Genomic DNA, 21,935 nt, shown 5'->3' on the forward strand with positions numbered 1-21,935 from the left:
CAAATCTTGATGGAACTTCCTTGTGTATGCATAGAATTGTCTCTTATAAACCCAACATAGTATCAGGCAGGATCACCTAATGGAATCAGTCAAGGTAGTGGGTAGGGTGCAGTGTGTCTGGAATATAGGCTTGCAGTAATGGAATCCTAAACACACTTGCCAGGGGATAAGTCCCTTTCAACAAAATGAGTCTGATTTCTGAATAGTCGAGAAAAAACATATATGGGAATCTAACACCGGCCTGAAAGACCTACTTTGGTTTCCAGTATGTTTCCGAGCACAATTAAAAGTGTTGGTGCTGACCTTGAAAGCCCTAAACGGCCTCGGCCCTGTATACCTAAAGGAGCATCTCCAACCCATCATTCAGCACCTTCTGGCGGTTCCCTCACTGCAAGAAGTGAACCTTGCACACCCCGTCTTCAAGGCGCCAGGGAGTTCTAAGATGGGATTTCTCCAGAGGAGCCTGCTCTCCTGCTGTTTCCAGTCCAGGCTGCCTGTCAGCTCCACCATGCGCTCCAGGCTCAAGGGGATCCTCTACCAGTACTCCCACCACTTGAGAGGTGGTCTGTTTTTAGAATACTTGTTTTGTGGTCAAATTTGCACCATTGTTTAGAAAACATATGAAGCAGTATGGACAGCAAATCTGAGTTAAATTTATCCATTCTGCAGTGGATTTTAGATTCACATGAAACACTGAAGGAAGGCAGAGATAACAGGGAGAACGTAAAGTGGAGTAGAATTTAAGGTGAATCAATCAAGGTGTGTTTGAATACAAATGGAATGTTACTTGTTTTCTTTTTAGCTACCATAGGATTTTACTCATCTTTTGAATGTTTTTTAAATACCAGTTATTAAATTGATAATTTAAATGTTTTATTTTTATTTTATTTTTCTTAAATAAATGTTCCCCAACATCTTTTTGCATCTTAACGAAATAAACACTAGCATTTCTTAACTGTCTTACAAAAGGCATTTTTAGTTTCCCCCCACAAAAATCCTTGCCTATCATTCTAGCCATTATGCCCACCTTTCTAGTCATTAATGACGTATAAATAACTTTTAATATTTAAGGTAAGAAAATTACACAAAATCCCCAGAAGTGACCAAGAAACAGACAGTTTACATGTTAAATGTTTATTTCATGTAACCAAAGCAGTCAAAAAAGTTAGCGTTTTCCACCAACACGAGGAGCAGAAACTTTTACCGGCTTCATGATTTTTTGCTTTGGAGCAGCCTTTGTAGGTGCCTATGAACAGAAAAAAGAATGAATGAGAATATGCTACTTGGTTATTTATCACTGTAAATTAGGTCAATAATTGTGAATACACAAAGAAAAATACCAGGTTTAAAGTGAAAATACAAATTCATGCCTGCTATTTAACAGGGACAATAAAGGAAGACAATCCTACACTATTATCTTATTCCCAACCAATGGAAGTAACATAGGAGAATGTGAGCTATACCCCTTGAATAAACTGGCAGGCCTGAGGATCAACCAGACAACAGTCAACTTTCACTTTAATTCTTTTCAAGCTTACTGTGGCTGTTCCCTGTATGGAAAGGATCACTCAAGTGTTGACTTTGCATAGCTAGAGATAGGAATGAGACCCATGTGCTACCAATACTCATGGCTATATGACACTTACCTGCTTCACAGCAATTAATGAACTACTATTTTTCGAATATGTTTGTGCCCTGATAGACATGATACAGGACAATTACAAAGATGCTTAATAAACAAATTTAGGTTAAAAATAGGACAGCCAAATGGCTTCTTAATAGTCTACTCCTATGCATGTTTACACGGAACAGAGTCCCAACATGATGTAATGGTTAGAATTCTGGGCTTAGAAGGTCTACTTGTGTCATCTTTTGTGCCTTAACTAACAGGGCTTCTCAAAGGATAACTGAAGGAACCCCAATGTACAAAATCCTGAAAGGCAGGAAATAATAAAAAATGGGATGGTGCAAGAAATTTAGCAAAGTAATTGGAACAGATATTTTCATGGGATTATTATGCAACACAGAAAAATGCTAAATTTAAAGGCCATATCTTGCTTTTGGAGTTTTAAAGAACTATTAGGAGGAAACTCAGAATGCAAACACAACGTCTCATCTTTAGCCATTCTTTGGGTAAACATTACCTTTGTTGTGGAGGGTACAGTTTTCTTAGTTGCCTGCTTAGCCTTCTTTGCTTCCTTGGCAGCTCTGTAAATGATATTTACAGGAACAGACTTAGTGGTAAAAATAAATGCACAATTCAAACCTTTAAAGCCCTAAACTGCCTTGGTCCTGTATACCTTAAGGAGCATCTCCACCCCCATCATTCAGCCTGGACATTGAGGTCCAACACCGAGGGCCTTCTGGTGGTTCCCTTGCTGCAAGAAGTGAGGTTACAGGGAACCAGGCAGAGGGCCTTCTCAGTAGTGGCACCTGCCCTGTGGAACGCCTCCCAGCAGATGTTAAGGCAATAAGCAACTATTTTACTTTTAAAAGACAACTGAAGGCAGCCCTGTTAAGGGAAGTTTTTAATGTTTGATGCTGTATTTTTTTTAATATTCAGCTGGAAGCCACCCAGAGTGGCTGGAGAAACACAGCCAGATGGGCGGGGTATAAATTATTTATTTATTATTATTATTCATTGCTTTCACATTCCAGAATGGATTAAAAAATAGGCTTAGTCTTCAAATACAGCAGAATGAGGTGACAGTATTGGCAAGACCAGTGGTTTTCACCCAATATGCTGTGGCACCCTGGGGTGCCTTGAAGGATGGTCAGTCATGCCATGAGCAACACTGGCCTCTGTCCCTCTTTCCTTCCCTTCCTCCTCTGATGTCCTCTTGTCTCTGCCTCCCCAAGGCTTGAACTGCAGCAGCCCTGGCTACAATCTCCCCAGGCGAATGATGCCTCCGGGTCTGGCCAGGGGGTGCTGGTTGCTAGGAGCAAGCAGGCAGGCATGCAAGGGAGCCTAGCCAGCCCTTGCTGTTGGGAATGGACAGACAAGTGGGAGGCCAGGCAGGCTCCATGCTAGCCTTTCTTGTGCTTGCTGTGTGCAAGGCCTGCCTGGGAGCTGAGTGCCCAGTGCTGAAGGGGAGCCTTTCCGCCATGCAGGTCTGGCAGCCCCCGCTGCTGCCACCCAAGGTAAGGTGCTAGCCTCACATTCACCTCTGGCCAGTCTCCATTGGGCCACAAAAGCTGGGGGCATCCTCTTCCCAGGCCCTTGTGGGGCAGTGTGAGGAAGCACCTCTCTTTGGGCGGTGTGTGTGTTCAGAGACCGGGGCGGCAGCAGCGGCTGCCCAGAGGACTCTCAAGGAGAGGAGGCTGAGGTAACACTCCACAAGGGAGGGTGTTCGAAAAAGGTTGAGAGGCTGCCAGCTATGCAGGCAAGAGGTGACATAACTGGGCTCCTGAGCCCCACAGGGGTGTTGCAGAAAGAAGGTAGTTGGGCAAGGGAGCCGTGGACTCAAAAGGTTGAAAACCTCTGGGCAAGACTATTCCTGACTATAGGTAGGCAACCCCATTTTTGAGCACTTCCTTGGAAACTGAGGATAGAAACTTTCCCAGCTGTGTTTAGCTCTCTTTACAGTTCCTTTAGAAAAAAAAAAGTGGAGCATTGAAATCTGAATCTGCCTACCCCTTCTCCTAAATGCAAAGACCAGGTCATAAATTGCATTACTTCTTATTGTACCATTTTACACAAAGCATAATTAACTGCTTTGAATTATTTTTCTTACCATCAGTAAGTATATTCATTTTATAAAATAAATACACAAAAATTAAAACAAGGCTAATTACTTCACTGCACTACTTTTACACCTGACACTTGAAAATGGTATACACGGCTTTGGGGATTATCCCAGACCCTAAACTTGGGAGGAGAACTAAAGATAGTCTGTGTTGCATTGTCCATTGTGAGGGCTCCAAATGTTTTGAAACTGGTGTAGAATGGATGAACCCCAGCCCTCCTCTTGAGGTTGGGGCAAGGAATTGGGAATGTCTCCATAGTTCAGCATGGTATTGGAGACAAGTTCTCATTGTTGGGGAGTGGACAAGATCCTGGCAATCACATTTTTTAAATGCAGGCTAACCAATATTTAACCCAATTGTGAAAAATGGAGAGTCTATGAGGTGTCACCTGTTTACATTCACTCAATGATCACAATGAAAGCAGAAAATAAGTTTTCTGGCTGAATTCACTAGTGGTTTAGTTGCCTTTAATTGTGTTAGCAAATTTGTGTTTTAATATTGCATAATTGATTACTGCATTGCTTGTTTATTTTATCTTTTGTTTCCACCCCAACCCCACAAAGTATCTATGTATTAACAGCATAATTTTTAAGTAAAATAAACAAATTTTAGAATAATTGCATTCTTGTAAAAGTAGAAACCAAGAAAATGTTATAATTACTCACCTAATGGCCTGTTCCCTTTGGGCTTTGCGCACTTCAGGCTTTTGATTCCTCTTGGCCATTATTTCAGCCAAAGAGGCACCTGTAATTGCCCTATGGCACTTGACAGCACGGCGGGTACGTTTCTTTTGTACCTCTTCCTAAGCAATGAAGAAAGAGAACTACAGTAAGAGCCTGCAACTTGTGCACATTCAGCTTTACACACTTGGCAAAAAAGAGGGGCGTCTTATCCAGTAATTTTGGCAATCCCACCCGCCATTACACCCAAAATTGAGGGCTTACTCTACTAAAAAGTCTATTCACAATTCAGGAGAAGAGAATATTGGGAACACACACTTTTCATAAACCTCTGAAGGACCTGATAACGCAAGTCCATACACTACACTTCTAAGTAACTGCTACAATTTCTTTGCTATTAGTCGTTGACATATTTTGACCTATTCTCTCCCAGTTTAAGCTTCAAATGCATCCAGAGCCACCTCTAAAAAAAGTACAGCTTGTGGAATCAATCATTTGAACTCAGGGCATTGATGTTGCAATTCATTTTTATATGGCATCTTTTCTATTCTGTTGCTATATTTGTTATCCAACTTGAAAGGCAAGGTGCAAATCATTTAATATAAATTACAAAAAAAATTCACACTGAATTTTTCTAGATTTAAAGTCTATTTCACGTTCCCAGAGGAGTGCTTAATGGACACTGCTTTATCATCTAATTATTTCAGACAAAATATGGATATATCAAAGGGTGATTCCAAGATAAATCTGTCACAAAGAATGCATAAAAGCTCACATGTTCTCTATATAACACCGAGTCAATGTTATGTTGGTTATTTTTCTCTGACTTTAACACTGAACACACTTCAGAATATATATGTACAGGATTGTGCTACCAAGCAGGTTCTCTGCCTTTTCAATGAACTAGCCACAAGAGTTCATTATTGAAAACATTTGGTACAGGAGGCAAAACACTTAAAAAGAACCGTTTCCAACCCTAGTCACAAACTTCAATTAATAGATCGGCCTCTTTCCTCTAAAGCAATGTCCTAATACTATACTATTTTTATGACCATCTATCGCAAAACAATATTCACTTTTCAGTGATCACAGAAGAGCTCTTTTATGTGAAAAGCCAGACACTACCACAAAACACCATAGACTAACTGAAGAAGAAAAGTTTGGATTTGATATCCCGCTTTATCACTACCCGAAGTAGTCTCAAAGTGGCTAACATTCTCCTTTCCCTTCCTCCCCCACAACAAATACTCTGTGAGGTGAGTGGGGCTGAGAGACTTCAGAGAAGTGTGACTAGCCCAAGGTCACCCAGCAGCTGCATGTGGAGGAGCGGAGACGCGAACCCGCTTCACCAGATTATGAATCTACCGCTCTTAACCACTACATCACACTGGCTCTGTGAACAGATTATGCTACATGCTAAGCTGCTAGATCACAAGTAAGCCAAATGGATAGTAAGCCAAACGGATAGCTTCGACTTTGCTGCTACATAAGCGTATTTAAGTACAGGGGTACCTTGGGTTAAGTACTTAATTCGTTCCGGAGGTCCGTACTTAACCTGAAACTGTTCTTAACCTGAAGCACCACCTTAGCTAATGGGGCCTCCCGCTGCTGCTGCACCGCTGGAGCACGATTTCTGTTCTCATCCTGAAGCAAAGTTCTTAACCTGAAGTACTATTTCTGGGTTAGCGGAGTCTGTAAACTGAAGCGTATGTAACCTGAAGCGTATGTAACCCGAGGTACCACTGTATATATAATCACTTGTCCATTTCTGAGGCACAACATACTTACAGACTGTCCTTTCTTGTGCTTCCGCCTGTACAAAACAGTCCAGTTGATCTGACGGGGGTTTCTCTTAGAAAGGAATGCAGACTCGCATTTTGCATTCAAAAACTGAAAAACCTGAAACATTGAGTTCATTTTAAGTGTTTACATGCTCTAGAGCAGAGCTTTCCAAACTTTTCATGCCGGTGACACGCTTTTTAGACATGCATCACTTCACGACACAGTAATACAGCTTTAATAGCAAATCGGAGGTTAAACTAACCCCTTTCCAGACCCAGTAAGAGTACAGGGAGCATTCATGCGACACACATACACACTGCAGCTGACCAAGTAAAGCGTCAGGACAGAGTTTATAAAGCTCCTCTCTAGAGAGCTCTTGTAGCACAGTGGATGATCTGTGATCTGGGCAGTCTGTAGACTATCTTAAGAGGAGCAATTACCTTCTCAGCCCTACTGAGCGAATAGAAATATATTATACAATACTGCCATGTACTATTTATCCTATTCAAATGCTAAACCAACATTTTTACTACCATAAAATGTAAAAAGTCACACACATACTGGCCAAATGGACTCAATTCTATTTACAACATCGCCAATTGCTCTCACGCAAATAGAATGAATCAGATTATTTGGACTTGCTATTTATTATTACTTATTATCCGATTTCACTTCAGGGATAGAAAAAGGAGACTTACACCATTTAGAAACCATTATAATCCTCCCGTAACACGAAAATATCAGTCTCGTGGGTTAAAACAGTTTTAGATCAGTTTACAAGTCCTCGAGTCAACAGCGGCTCCTCTCCCTCATGAAATCTCACATTATACCATAAAGCATCTGGGGCACCATTAGTTCCCACTTGGCTACTTACAGGGTTTAGCCAAGCCCGCTGCTACTCCCAATTCCTCTGCCCCTTATTTCCTCTTTACCTTGCCGTCCGTACGAGCATAGCGGCGGCCGTGGCCTGGGTAGATCTTGTACCCGCTGAAGCTGCACAACTCGACCCTGCATTGCGAGAAAGAGAACGCGAAACGGGAAAAAAGATTAGCGAGGCGAGCATCCCACGCCACCCAACCCTCTCCAGGCTCTCCAAGCGATGGATGGCACCGGATTAGAGCCGGGCACCGGTCCTTACTTCATGATGGCGGCTGCGGGAGCTCCCTCACAGGCAACTCCGGCGGCGAAGAGAAAGAGAGGATCATGGGAAACCGGATTCTATACCCGCGCGGGGCACCCTGGGAGCTGCGCCGGTGCATGATGGGAAGCGCTGCGCTTTCTCCGGAGGCTCGTCTATTTCCTAAAATGCTCGAAAAAATCACTCTTCACGACGCCGTGGCCCCTTAAGAGCCTTCTATTGTCACCTGCTATTTCTGAAAATTGTTTTTTCCCTCAGTGGTTTTCATCGTCCAATCAGCGTTCAGAGCCCGCCCGGTTGCCTAGCGTTGCGAGCAAGCGGGAAGTATGGCGGCGGCACCAGCGGCGGCGGCGGCGAAAACGGAGGCGGCTAAGCCAGCCATGGGCGTCAGGGAAGGTACGGAGCGGGTCGCGGTGCCTAAAGGTGTCCCCTGTCCCTCCCCCCTCATTGTATGTGTTGTATCCAAGTTGGGGAGACTCGGCGAGAGCTCTATTCAGGCTTGGACCGTTGCGGGGCTGCCGCGCGGTGCCTTGTGGGGGCCGTAGTTTTTTCCTCGTCGCGTATCTTTGTTAACGTCTCGAGTCTGTTCGGCCTTGGACTCTAAATCCCAGAGGGACCTGCGGAACACATTCCTCTCTTTCTTTATTGTGGGGAGTGGGTGCTTTTGAAACCTTGCAGGGCCGGCCTGAGGAGAGGCTAGAAGCTCTGCTGTCCCTTCGTTGGCACAAAAACCTGCAGAAGGGAAAGGACGCGCGTCCAAACCTATCTTCTTCTCCTATTCCTGATCCATAAAGCAGGCGCCTAATGGGCAGGTGCAGCCTGCTATATAAACCACACAGGACAATGGTTGGCATTCAGGGTGCTTCTGTCATGGAATAATCCCATGTTATCTGGCTAACATTTTGAAGGGTGCTCTGGTATTAGTTGCCAGCATTGCTCAGAGTCAGGGAACAGTTCCAGTGTGAAAGAGTTTGCTGAAACTCAGATTCCTGAGTTACATTATAAGGCGTTCTCAGAAAGAACAACAACTAGCTATAATAACATGGCGCATTTTTATCACCCAAGAAAGAACACAATACTACACAGCATTTTTTTCACACAAGGAAAGGGATTAACATACTATTATTTTATGTTTGCGGAAATATCCTGTAATTAGAAGGATTGTTTTGCTGGATAAGACCTCACATTGCGCACCAGAAATTAACATATGTAGAATGTATCTTATTAGCAAGCTGATTCGTGGCACATTTTGAACATATAAGTCCTCTTTGGGAACCGGGAGTTCACATTCAAAACAGCCCTTTAGTAGGATGTATTTTCTAGATTCCACCAAAGCAGATTGGCCTTATGGAAATGCAGCTGGATGAATGAGGCAGACTGCCCACACCCATTTAAGTGGTGGCTTTCCATAGCAGCCTTTGTATACTAATAAAACTTGATTTTTGGTGCTAATGCTCTGTTAAAAAAATTAATTGGATAAAGCTTCATCTTTCTATTATCACCTTTACATTTAAATATAAATATACAGAATTGAGAGAGAATTCACAGTGGCTTATAAGATTTAGAGTATTTTGACATTATTGCTAAATATGTTGCTTATGGTGAACCTTCTCTTAAACCTTTTTCCAAATATATATAAAAAAATGAATTTCCAAGCTTTAGCTGGTTTGTGCATCACATCAAATCATACTTTAACTATGGCTTAATGCAAACAAGCAGTGTGCCTGTACAATGTGCTTGTTCATGAGTCAATACTCTCCCACTCTGGTTGCCACTGCCTCCACATCACCTTGGCTTCCCAATAATTGAAGGAAATGAACCTGAAACATTGGTTTGCATGTAACAGGAAGCCAGCCTCTGATGGCCTTCCTCTCTAGTGGCAGCATCATGAATGGGGAGGAGTAAAGAATGTGCTCACATGAAACTGCAGTTTAATTTTAAACACTTGTTTAAAATGAAATTCAAACCTGACTAGTATGTACCTTTCCCCAGTTTTGCATTTTTTAAAACTTCCTTTTTTTCTTTTCTCTTAGGTTCATTAATTAATTGGTCAAGCCAGGGTTTACAGAAATTGGGTTCAACTTTGGCCTGTGATGCAGATACACATACTTTGATTTTGGATAAAAACCAGCTAATTAAATTGGAGCACTTGGAGAGCTTCAAGAACCTGATGCAGGTTAGTTCCATGTGTCTGTGATACAGTTCTGTGCTTGTTAGGTTATCCTTGCTTTATACTTAAAGGAAAAAGCATAGGAAAATAATTTTGGGTAAAGTTAAATATATATTTAAAATCCATTCTCCTCTGTTTAGCTTCAGAGCACTATGCAACTTCTTCTCCAACCATATACACTTGGTGCTACCTTTACTCTCTTAAGCAACAAAAGAGGTCTGTCCTCTGATGCCTTTAGTGGCTTGGGAGGTGGTTATTTAATGAACCTCCTGAACTTCCACGAACCTGGCTGCCAGCTAACATCTGCTTTAAAGGCCCTGTTCTGAGGACCTGGCCTTCTGACACTATGGGTAGCTCTCGGAGATGAGGTCCTGTGGAACATCCTCTCCAGACATTTAAAACTGATACTGCCTTTATTCTTCAAGGAAACAGGGGAGGTCCGTCCTCTCATGCCTTAAATGACTTTTAACCCCTTCTCATTGCTTTTTATATTGTTTCTGTAAATTCTTCTGTGTTCTTTCATTGTTTTTAATTTGAACTTTCTTGGGCCTACATGCGAAAAGGATAGAAAAGATTGTAATTAGACTGTGAAGTCAGAACCCATATAATTACCGGCTTACATTCTGCTAACTTAATAGTTCAGTCCTATATGCAGAACTAAGCTGCTTTGAGTTTGATGGGCCTTCCTCCCAGGAAAGTATTTTAGCAGTCCTACCTCAGTGAGGCCTTTCTTTGCTCTCTTATTAAACCACAGAGCCTAGGACTTGCCGATCAGAAGGTCAGCGGTTTGAATCCCCACGACGGGGTGAGCTCCCGTTGCTCGGTCCCAGCTCCTGCCAACCTAGCAGTTCGAAAGTACGTCAAAGTGCAAGTAGATAAATAGGTACCGCTCCAGCGGGAAGATAAACAGCGTTTCCGTGCACTACTCTGGTTTGCCAGAAGCGGCTTAGTCATGCTGGCCACATGACCCGGAAGCTGTACGTCGGCTCCCTCGGCCACTAAAGCGAGATGAGCGCCATAACCCCAGAGTTGGCCACGACTGGACCTAATGGTCAGGGGTCCCTTTACCTTTACTTTACTTCAGTGAGGCCTTTCTTTGCTCTGTTATTTTGCAGTTGTCAGTAGCCAACAATCGGTTGGTGCGGATGATGGGTGTAGCAAAGCTGACTCAGCTTCGAGTATTAAACTTGCCTCACAACAGTATTGGCTGTGTCGAGGGACTGAAGGATCTGGTGCATTTGGAATGGCTGAACCTGGCAGGAAATAACTTAAAGGTAAACTTAATACCATAATTCTGAAGAACCGCTTCCGCTTATGAGCTTCCCACCACACTAAGAGGTCTCCTGTCAGTTCTGAACCCACATTTCAGTGGAAAAAGGGAAATGACCTTTTCTGCTGTCACACCCAGACTTCGGATTTTTTTTCATTTTCTCCCGCAATCCCACAATCTTTTTTGGTTCTCCTTCTCATTGACCTTCTGCTGCGATGTAAAATTTTTCATTTTAAAGTGACCTTTAAAGGCCTAACTATTACCAGGCGTATATGCTGCTCTTGGAAAGGGGAGGGCTTTTATGGGGGGGTTATATGAAATTTCATCATTACCGTCTTAACTTTTTAATCTCTTGGCTTGCTATTTTGTTTAGTTACTGTGTTTTATCTTTAATTTTTTGTGATATCTTATGGTTCTTGTTGTGAACCACCTTGAACACTTATAGGGAAAAGCAAGGTGCAAATGTTTTAAATAGGTGTCATATTTTAAAACCAGAATGTGTTTACTTCCCCAAAAAAAAGTAAAATGTGTTGTCTTTCAGTGGTTTCAAAAACTAAATGTTGTCTTTCTGCTGTTTCCAGAGATTGCATCATACCCTCATTCTACCTGTGTGTCCTTTTACTTTATTTCTCTCTACTTCTCCTAAATTTGGGGAGGAAGTTCTATGGCTGATGCAATCTCTTTCTGTGGATGGTTTGTTCAGAAACATGCATAATTTATGATGTTTCATAATGCTACAAAATATTTTCTCTTCCTGTAGACTATAGACCAGATCAATACCTGCACATCTCTTCAACATCTTGATTTGTCGGACAACAATATATCCCAGATAGGAGATATCTCCAAGCTATTATTGTTAAAGGTGAATGCTGTTCAGTTGCTGGTTAGATTGAATTATTTTCTTTGCTGAGAGGAGAGGGCTGTTTTTCATTAAGGCTGCAGTCCTATAACCACTTGTCTGAGATTAGGTTCCACTGAATTCAGTGGGATTTACTTCTTGGTAAACATGAACAGGATTGTGCTGTACAGCTCTTTCAAGTGTAACGCTGAAGTTCTGAGCTATCAATCCCTTTAAAACTGAAGGAAGTTAGTCACATTTTAGAGCCACTGAAATTAAGGGGGAGTCATGGCTAATTTGTCAGTTAGTTTCACTAGAACTAAAGCGTAAACCAGCTTCCACTTAAACCAAAGGCAAATGCCTTTTTGTTAAAACATTTCCTTTAATATGTTTTTTAAGCATATATTGCCAGCCGTTTTAAATTTTATGTTTGCACTATTTAACAAAGGCATGTTTAGTAATGATGTTGATGATATTACACAGGCCTTTTTGAATGTTTGAAGGAATTCATATATGTTATTTAAACAAATGAGTACATATTGCATTTTTCTCCCGTTCTGCTGTCTCTTAAGACTCTGTTACTGCATGGAAATATCATAACATCCTTGCGTACAGCACCTGCTTGCTTGCCTCAATGTCTGGGTATTCTTTCATTGGCAGAAAATGAAATCAGAGACTTGAATGAGGTAAGAATACCATTTGTCAACAAAACTGAATACTGTACATATTTTGAGAATTCTTTACTTGCAACTTTGTCTTATATTCAGTTAAGTTTCCTTCACTACATTTTTAGTTTCCTACTTGTATCCATAACAATATGGGAACAGTAGCTGGTGGTAGCGCAGTGTCAGCTACTGAAGCAAATAAACAATAATAATTAGCCATTATTAAACATTTACTCCAGAAAGGCAAAAGGCATTATGAGGGACTATTCTCTTTTGGTAGTAATTCACATTAAGGTTCTTTGTTGTACAGCAGGCATAGGCAAACTCGGCTCTCCAAATGTTTTGAGACTACAATTCCCATCATCCCTGACCACTGGTCCTGTTAGCTAGGTATGATGGGAGTTGTAGTCCCAAAACATTTGGAGGGCCGAGTTGGACTATGCCTGTTGTACAGTGTCCCTGCCTGAATCTGTTGATAACAACAACAACAACAAATCAGTGTTAAAGTACATAAAGTGTATAAAGCACTGTACAAAGACTAAAAAGCTCCTATCTGCAGGCTGAAAGCCAAATAGATCCAACCCAAAAGCAAAGGAGGAGGTGAAATGGTAGAGGCCCCATTTCCTAACATTAGATAGCTCTCATAATTGGTAGCTTGAATGCAAATGGTTCAGGTAGGAAAGGACCCAAATGGCAGCCAGTCTCCCAGGTGAATAGATCAAGTGGACCTTTCTGTTCCACTTTCCCCTCCATGTGATTGCTGGCATCCCTCTGTCTCGAGAGACGGTGGAGAGCTCCTCCAGGGGTAAAGTCAAACCATGGGAGAATCACAGCGCCTGCTGTGGCTGCAGAGACCGGTAACTCAAAACTGCCTCCTGCAACTAAAAGATGATTTGAGGGTAAGAAGTGTCAAACGGCAGTTGGACTCTGCTGCCCCTTATTAATTATTGCTCTCCTGCAACAGCAACCAGGTGGAATGCTAACTTCCTGAATCTCCTCATTATCTGAAGCCGTCACCTGTCCTTATGAAAATATTTAAACCTTTTTTTCTCTCTCCAAATATTTTTCATGCCCTCTCCCCTTAACCAATGTCAATTTCAGGTCTAGACAAGGGTTGTCAGTGCCTGAACTCTAAAGTATTCTGAAATTTGGATTCCTATATATTGTGAATGTTTTGTAATTAAGCAAAATGATTTATGGTTTGGGACGTCAATATGATTATGACCATGCATAGTCCCATTCAATAGGTTAAAAAGCTTTGATAGGTATCTATTGAGAAAATCTTAGATATGTGCTATTCTGTTTGAGGACAGGGAATTGAACTAGATTAGGGCTGTAGGTTGCATATTGGTGAGTAGTAGCATTAATTTATTTCTCTGAAAAAAATCCATTACAAACAATGTAAGTTTTGAGACACACACAGACAAAAAGAAAAGAGCTGCTCTGAATGGAAAGAAGCAAGTCATTTTTTTCTTCTTTCCTCCCTCAAATAGCTCATTGTGTATGAAAAATGTGGCTGAATGTGCCATGCTGTTGTTTATCCCATGAAAGCAAATTGCTGAACACAGGAAAATTTCAATTAATCAACAAAGCTATTGTTTGCTTTCAGATTTCGTTCTTGGCTTCCTTTACTGAGCTAGAGCAACTGTCAATAATGAACAATCCCTGTGTGATGGCCACACCTTCTATCCCAGGATTTGATTATAGGCCTTATATTGTCAGTTGGTGTCTCAATCTTAAAGTCCTTGATGGCTATGTGATATCTCAGAAAGAAAGGTAAGAAACTGAAGGTCACTGGATTGAAGCTGACTAAACGGAAGTAGCATACTATTCTGTATGTTTGTATTTTATTAAATTTAATTGCATTACTGGCTACTTTTGCTTACAGTGTATAAACATCTGCTATTGCTGTTACTTTATTCCACCACCATTGCATCTACAGTCATCCAGCAGAGTTATTCTGAGTCTATTTTGAGTTGGATTACCCATCTGCCTGCTGTGTCAACTTTGTTAGACACTTTGAGAATAAAATCACTACCATCCATTCTGTCTTAGATGTCAGTGGAATAGCAGATCCTAGTGATGTAGCTTTGGTATCTCCTGTTTTGATAAATTTATACAACCCCAGAATGTAGACAACATCTTTGTAGTATTCTGTGAACTGCCTTGAGACCCCTGGCTATAGCGTGGTATATAAGTTCTAATAATAATAATAATAATAATAATAATAATAATAAATTAGTAAGAAATTGTCCACTAGTCCACTGGATCTGTGCCCACCTTGATTGATTAAAGAAGCCAGATGAGGTCTGGTTGGCAGTGTAAGAGTGTAAATGACTTATTGGAGTACGGAGTGATTACCATCCAGACTTAGAATAGCTGTTGTGGGACCTTGGTCAGGGTAGGGGGACCCCCTCTGGATCCCACTGGATAATTTCCTCCAAGACTCCAATATGCCATTATTGGGCAAGGTTCTTAAGTGTGTGGTGGCTTCTTAGCTCCAGGGGTCCTTGGAGGAAATGGATTACATAGACTTCAATTTTACATAGGTTCAATCCAGTTTTGGACCAGGAGTTGAAACTGAGACAGCTTGGATCACTTTGGCAGGCAACTGCTGTGCAAGGAGACAGAAAAGGGGAGTAGTTTTTCCTTGGTTCTGCTAAACCTCTCTGTGGCGATTGATACCATCATTCTGGGCTGCCAGACACTGTTTTGTGGTGGTTCCAGTCCTTTCACAAGGGTCAGTTTCAGAAAGTGATGTTGTGAGACTCTCTTTTGGCACCCTGATCATTTGGGCATGGTGTTTCTTATCAATTTTGGTTAATCTCTTTCTTTATTTTTATTGCCCAGTGTTTTGTGCAAAAGGATTTTATAAATGTTCACGAAGAATACTTCTTTTCAAGATGATTGTTCTTCCCTCTAGCTTGAAAGCAGAATGGCTTTACAGTCAAGGAAAGGGAAGATCGTTTCGGCCAGGCCAGCACATTCAGTTAGTACAGTATCTTGCCAGTGTTTGTCCTCTTACTAGTATGTTTGGGCTCCAAACTGCAGAGGATGCTAAACTGGAAAAAATACTACATAAGCAAAGGTAAGAACATTATCTTTTGTCAACAGCTGGGAATTTTAACAAAGTAATTGTTATTTTGTGCAGAAAGAATAAAAGGATAACCAGTTAATCTTGACAGCTTCAGACCCGGCACTATCAACCCTAATTGTTGTTGTTTTGGACTCAGAGGAACTGGTTTGCAGAAAGACTTGTGCACCAGGCTCTTGGCTGATATTTTGCTGTTGGTTTAGAGCCACTCTGGCATTGATGCTTTAACAAAACCAGTCTCAACTCCTTGTCTTTAGGTTGCACCAGAGGCAACTGATGTACCAAAGCCAAGCTGATGAGCCACCTGTATCTTCAACTTTGCATAAAGGGCAGCCTGCTACCAGTGAGCCAAACAGCCCTGTTCACAGGCCACAAATAATGACTGAAAGTGGTAAGATTCATGGGTTTCTGTAATACTGTTTGTGATGATGAGCCCATTGCCTAATATACTGATAATCCAGCAGGAGCTGGTGGAGAGAGAGGATGGCAGAACCTTATGACTTGAAATAATGAAACTAGGGAAGCAGAGATGGAGTTGAAATTGAAAGGGAAAACGGTTCTAAAGACTGGGACTCTGGGTTAGACAGAGATAGTGTTTATGATATCACACCTTGACCAATGCAATCAGCAGAGCATGCTCGGCTCCAGCAGGGTAGTCCTGCAGAGCACTGGAGTCTTCTTGCTCTCCTGTTGTCAGCCTTTCCAGAGTGTAGAGTGTTTATTGTATCAAGATACAAGATAAGTCAAACACACTATCTACATAAACTTAAGAGATCCTAGTGCATCATGAACTATTATCTGATCTTAGACGTTAAACTGTAGAGATCCAAAGAGACAGAGAGATCCATTCACTTACTTCAGCTCAGTACTACAGTGATACCTCAGGTTACAGACGCTTCAGGTTATGTGTTTTCTGGTTGCGCATCGCACCGAACCCGGAAGTACTGGAACGGGTTACTTCCGGGTTTCAGTGCATGCGCAGAAGTGCTAAATCACACAGAATTGCGACCCGTGTGTGTGCAGACGCCATGCTGCAGGTTGTGAACACTGCGGGTTGCTAACGTGCCTCCCGCAATGATCACATTTGCAACCCAAAGTTCCACTGTATACAGTTCTGTTCTGCAGCTATGCAGTAATAAGTAACTCCTAACTCCTTCCTGCTTAATGCAGCCTTGGCTTTATACCCTCCAATGCATGGGTATTCTCCATGCATTCTCCACACATTCGTTGGAGAAAGGTAGGGTGGATGAATTTTAATTTCATTGGCAACCATGCATTTTTACGGGTGAAAGCCTAAAGAACGACATTCAAGGACACCTCTTGAGCTGAGAGTTTAGCCTATTCCAGAGGCTGGCAACCTAAGGGGCCCATAAAGGTCGCTTAACCAGCACATGAGCCGCCCCCAAACTAAGCTGCCCATTTGGCGAGTCCCCGCATGCTGCGCTAAATAAACTGGTGCGGCGCCGGGACTTTCTTCTGTGGCTCTGGAAATCGCATCTGCGCATGTCTGCGGTGCCGGAAATCGCTTCTGCACATGCCCAGACACCGGAAATCACTTCTGCGCAGGCTCAATTTCCAGCGTCACGCTGCACCGGCCCAGCCCACGGAGGTTTTCCACAGGAGTGATCCAGCCCATGCCCGGTAAGCCTTGCCGACCCCTGGCCTATTCCTTGGCGGCCCTAGCCATTTCACCAAGCCTGTTGATTTATATGGCTGTTGGTCATATTAATGTGTGGTGGCTTCCAAGATGTTCTATTGCCCATATGCGCAAGAGAAGACTCCCATCAGACAGTGTTAAGCTCTTTCCCCACTCTGCATCCCTGAAGATGCACATGATACTGACAATTCCACCTTTCATCCAATTAATGGAATGGACAGACATGTTGCATACTAAGGTGATGGCTAGCAGGAAGCGGGGGGGGGGGGGGTCACTCAGTCATGCTCTACAGAGGTTCCTCAGGTATACAGGGGAGACCTAAATGGTTATGTTACTGCCTAGTTAAGTGTTTGTCTTCTTACCCTTTTCCAGAACCTGTTATCAAAAAGAATACATGGGTAGCAACAAAGTCAAATGATGATCATTCCTATGCAGTTAAAAATGTTTTCCCCTCATCACCGCAAACTGAAATAAGTATTTCTAGAGATCTCTACCTGGATGACATGCAAACTGACGAGGACAAGTTGAACAGTAGTCTTCTATCCTCAGAGTCTACTTTTATGCCTGTTGCGTCTGGCCTCTCCCCAGTGTCTCCAACTACTGCAGAACTGAGACTTCACAGAATTAATATTGAGACAGAAGGTATGGAGGATGCTGACTTTGAATTTATAAAAGAGGTTAATAAACAAGGAACGCAGGAAACGACTTCTGTGATTCTTGGGGAATGTGCCATCAAATCAACAAAGGCTGTGGAAACTCAAAAGGAAGATCAAGAGGAAGGAATATCGTCCACTTCTAGTTTGTCAGCAGCCACCGCTACTCTTTCTGCTAGCATTAGCAGTTGCCAAGTATCCTCTGAAGACCATGTTGAGCACAGTGACCTCAAGCGATCACATACTCCAGAAGATGGTGTTATCAAAACTGTTTTCCCTGCCAAATATCCAGAAGAATTGCCTGCTAGCGCAACTGCTACTTTAATCCAAAAGTCAGATATGCTTGAAGAAATGAACAGAGCAGCCACCAAGATTCAAGCCTGTTGGAGAGGATTTTACACAAGGAACTACCATCCCAGAGCCAAGGAAGTGCGTTATGAAATTCGACTCGGTAGAATGCAGGAACACATTATACATTTAACTGAAGAAGTAGACAAGTAAGTTAGCAGTCGTTTTCAAACTGGAAGTAATTACAATAGAAATATTGACTTATCTAACTGCTAACGATGTAACAAGCACAGTAGGAGTGTTTAGGAGGTGTTGATGGGGACTCTAATTCTCTAATGTCTCTAATTCTGTGTTTGGAGCAAGGTGGGAGAAAATTGAATAACCCATCAGCTTCAGAAGGTCTTGGAAGTAATAGAAGTTACAATCTGTTCTGAAGAATTACATTAATATAATTATATACAGAAAGAGTCATTCTCTTCAAAAATTATTAGTAAAAAATAAGGGTTTTACTGTGGTCAGAAGACTGAGAAGTTCACCCATACAGATCCAATGCAGAGTCCACCAAACTGCTGATAAAATGCATAACAAGTACTGCAGCAAATTGTTTAAATTTATTTATAAAATCATATATATTTATATGTTTACCATATGTAGATTAAGAAAGGAAAAAGATGAGGAGAAACTTCAAAGACTTGTGCAAGAGGAAGCTGTAAAATTCCTTTGGGACCAGGTAAAAATATCATTTCTAAATCATTTTCTGTCTTTGTGTTAATAAAAACCATGGTTCATTAAGCAAATAAGCTGAAGAGATATATGTACCATGTTGGGTAGTTTAGGTGATTTATAGTGCCTATCTACTCAGAAGCAAGTTTTGTTGAGTTTAGTGGGACTTATTCTCAAGGAAGTGTCAATAGGATTGTAGCTTAAGGGTCACCTCACACAGGATGCAGTTATTAATATTGCTCTTTCATATGAAACTATAAATATGGTGGCACATGACGTGCATATAAGTCTAATTGAAATGATAACATTTCCTTTTGTGTGGTATTTGCAGGTTAGATGCATCCAGGAGTGGCAACTTTCAGTGAACTCACATCTCACTACTTTCCGGCAGCAGAATACTCCTTCATCAAGCATTTTGGGTCCCTTCAAGGTCCATATAGACTCACCTGGACGAAACCAAGTACCTTCTCCTGTCGGCAGTTCAACCTGGTTCGTTTCAGCTACTGAGGCTTGTCATCAGAAATGCTTGCCAGAATTTCCTGACTCGGGGTTCCATTCCTGTGTGACTGACCAGAACTGCCTTCAGGAATCTCAGTGCTGTGGAGAAAACGTGGCAGAAGTAAATGGTGACGGCTCTCTAGAGAGTTCTTTCAAAACGGTCAAACCATGTGAAGATTCTCTTTCCGAGTGCCCTTTAGCAGCTGAGGAGATTGAACTGGACCACGAGGAATGTTGTAAAGAGAGTTTCAACAGTGAGCAAGACAGCAGTAGTCTTATCCAGCAGTATTTAAAATCGGTTGAGCAGCTAGATAATGATGACAAGACAAGTTGCAGCAATGGAACAGGCAGTTGTAGGCCGAATACAGCTGCCTCATCAGAAGACCCGGATGTGTTATGCAATGCTACATCAGGCTCCCAAGAGGTGCTTGCATCGGGAAAAGGTGGAACTGGTCAGCCAGAAATCTGCAATTTGAATGCAGAAAGGCCAGAAGGAAAACAGACAGACTGTGACTCTTCTTTCCAGGCACTTCCCGTTAGCATAACCGTGTAGCAGGTATTCCGTTAGAAAAGCCACATTAATGTTTTTGTTATTGTTGTTTGTATGAGATTTTTATACATTTTTGGAGACCTGTGCTCCTGTGCTGTTAAAGCATCTTAGGTTGTGAATAGTTTTGCTAATAATCTAACCTCTGACTGACAGACACTGTGTTAATCTGTAACAAGTATGTTTCACTACAGTGGACATGATGCACTTAACTTTTTATGTGATCTGAACAGGTTTTTATGAAATATAATTTTGAAGACTCTAACTACTTTTCTTATTACCTTACTACGTGAACTAAGCAGTTCTCTTTTCCCAAAATACTAAGCATACACGTGTGTTATTATCTTCATTTTAATAAACCAATGGGAGTAATTGAAATAGCTACATTGAGTACTTATAATTTGATGGCTATACAAGGTTAAGACATTCACAGTCAATAGTTTTTAAGTATTTTGACCAACAGTTTGAAATGTATGCTTAAACTCAGGTACTAAGCCATAGCTTGGATATTTTATTCGCCAGCCTTTTTTCATTTATAAGTCATCTTTTTTTTAAAAAAACGAAAGATGAAATAGTTGAATATCAGTTTAGAAACATGGCTGCTTGAGTTCCATTTATCACAGAGTCCTTTATCATAGGGGTATTTTATCTAAGAGGATTTGCCATGATGTAATTCTTTTGGATTTTAGCCTGGGGGGAAGTTTCTGTATGATAAGAGCGATAGACTCGTAATCTGGGGAACCGGGTTTGCGTCTCCGCTCCTCCACATGCAGCTGCTGGGTGACCTTGGGCCAGTCACACTTCTTTGAAGTCTCTCAGCCCCACTCACCTCACAGAGTGTTTGTTGTGGGGGAGGAAGGGAAAGGAGAATGAGCCGCTTGGAGACTCCTTCTGGTAGTGATAAAGCAGGATATCAAATCCAAACTCCTCTTCTTCTTTCAAGGGCTACAGTATTCTTGGAAAGGAAGTTGCAATGCTTCTAGCACTGCATTCCGAAGGTCAAAATAACAGAATTGTTCTTCTTTCACCAGTTCACATTCTGGGGAATTTCTTAAATAAAGGTGGCTGAGACATTCTTTTTAACACGTGAGCGTTATATGACCATGGTTATTAACTGTTTATAGGATACTACTTCAGCTATTTTAGCACAAGCATGTCTTGGTGCTGCAACATCTGAAGTTTAGGGTGTAGTTTGCCACTTTATCTTAGGAGATGTCTTGGTTCAAATCATTATCTGCACCCTAGCTGGGACCTAAGACATTGGTGGTTGGGATGTAAGAAACCAGTGGTTGGAATTGTTCACTGCTGAAGGGGAATTGGCTACATGGATCTAGGAGTTTCCTGCATTAATGGAGACTTGGAAGCTCTCCCTTTTCCAGTTGCAACTGTCGAGAGATTGACACACAGAGCTTACTGGTTTCTACAGGTGTAAACTCCTTGACAGGTTTTCAAAATTATTATGAATAGTTACTGCCACAAGTGGTAAACAGGTATTTTTATTCATAAGACTTGGAAGAATTCAGATGAGATAGTGATTTGTACCACCACTATCCAAGCAATATTGTTTAATTCCTAAACAAAGATTGTGCATAGTGGTGGGGAACCTCTGGTCTGTGAACCTAAGGAGGCCTGGTATGCCCCCCTAATTTGGCCTATGAGACTGTTCCCTCCCACAAAACCACACCTACCTGATCCACATCTTATGGTAGGAACTCTTAAGAACATTCCCAGTTGTTCCTTGGTAAGTGGACAGTGCTAATCAGGTGATGGGTGCCAACAGACAGTCCCACTTCGTCTGTTTGTAGGCGTGGTTTGGATTCAAATTGATAACTTTGATGATGTCATCTGATGTAGTCATGATGACTGGTGACTGACTGGTGCACAGCTGTGCTGACCTGTCAGAGTGGCCCATGGGTGAGGTGAGGATCCAGTATGCCACTCCTGTTATAGGCGGTCTGAAAAATGATGTGTCAACTTCAAAAATGGAGGAATTATTTTGCCACGTACATATGGATAGACATTTTATAAAAGTAAATGCCTATCGCTTCAAGGTGTACCATCATGTATTTTAGAATGCAAGAATGGAGTGATACGCAATGTAAGATCTAATAGATTTCATTTGAGCATTTGCTTAAGGGGTCTTGAACTGACATCACAGCCACATAACTGCTTTTCATTTTATAAC

General features: G+C 41.8%; 2 protein-coding genes and 1 long non-coding RNA gene across 3 annotated transcripts; 2 read left to right on the plus strand and 1 right to left on the minus strand.

The window, feature by feature from the left end:
• Positions 1 to 1,118: 1,118 nt before the first annotated feature.
• RPL24 (ribosomal protein L24) lies at positions 1,119 to 7,414 on the minus strand. The gene is made up of 6 exons (XM_081002801.1): positions 7,348 to 7,414; positions 7,142 to 7,217; positions 6,216 to 6,326; positions 4,413 to 4,549; positions 2,145 to 2,208; positions 1,119 to 1,246 (listed from the first exon to the last, which is right to left on the minus strand). Exons 1-6 carry the CDS (start codon positions 7,350 to 7,352, stop codon positions 1,166 to 1,168), a joined length of 474 nt encoding a protein of 157 aa, XP_080858927.1. The 5' UTR covers positions 7,353 to 7,414; the 3' UTR covers positions 1,119 to 1,165.
• Positions 2,218 to 3,703, plus strand: LOC308475649. Its single transcript, XR_013985341.1, has 2 exons — positions 2,218 to 3,265; positions 3,327 to 3,703. It is a non-coding gene; the product is annotated as an uncharacterized lncRNA (long non-coding RNA).
• Positions 7,415 to 7,607: 193 nt separating the features above from the next.
• CEP97 (centrosomal protein 97) lies at positions 7,608 to 20,132 on the plus strand. Its single transcript, XM_081002671.1, has 11 exons — positions 7,608 to 7,743; positions 9,381 to 9,523; positions 10,633 to 10,791; positions 11,548 to 11,649; positions 12,198 to 12,311; positions 13,900 to 14,066; positions 15,214 to 15,378; positions 15,642 to 15,775; positions 17,414 to 18,191; positions 18,637 to 18,712; positions 19,037 to 20,132. Exons 1-11 carry the CDS (start codon positions 7,674 to 7,676, stop codon positions 19,754 to 19,756), a joined length of 2,628 nt encoding a protein of 875 aa, XP_080858797.1. The 5' UTR covers positions 7,608 to 7,673; the 3' UTR covers positions 19,757 to 20,132.
• The last annotated feature ends 1,803 nt before the right edge of the window (positions 20,133 to 21,935 follow it).

Source organism: Podarcis pityusensis (genome assembly GCF_964106645.2).
Source record: "Podarcis pityusensis genome assembly, chromosome: 4".
NCBI classification, from domain to species: Eukaryota; Metazoa; Chordata; class Lepidosauria; order Squamata; family Lacertidae; genus Podarcis; species Podarcis pityusensis.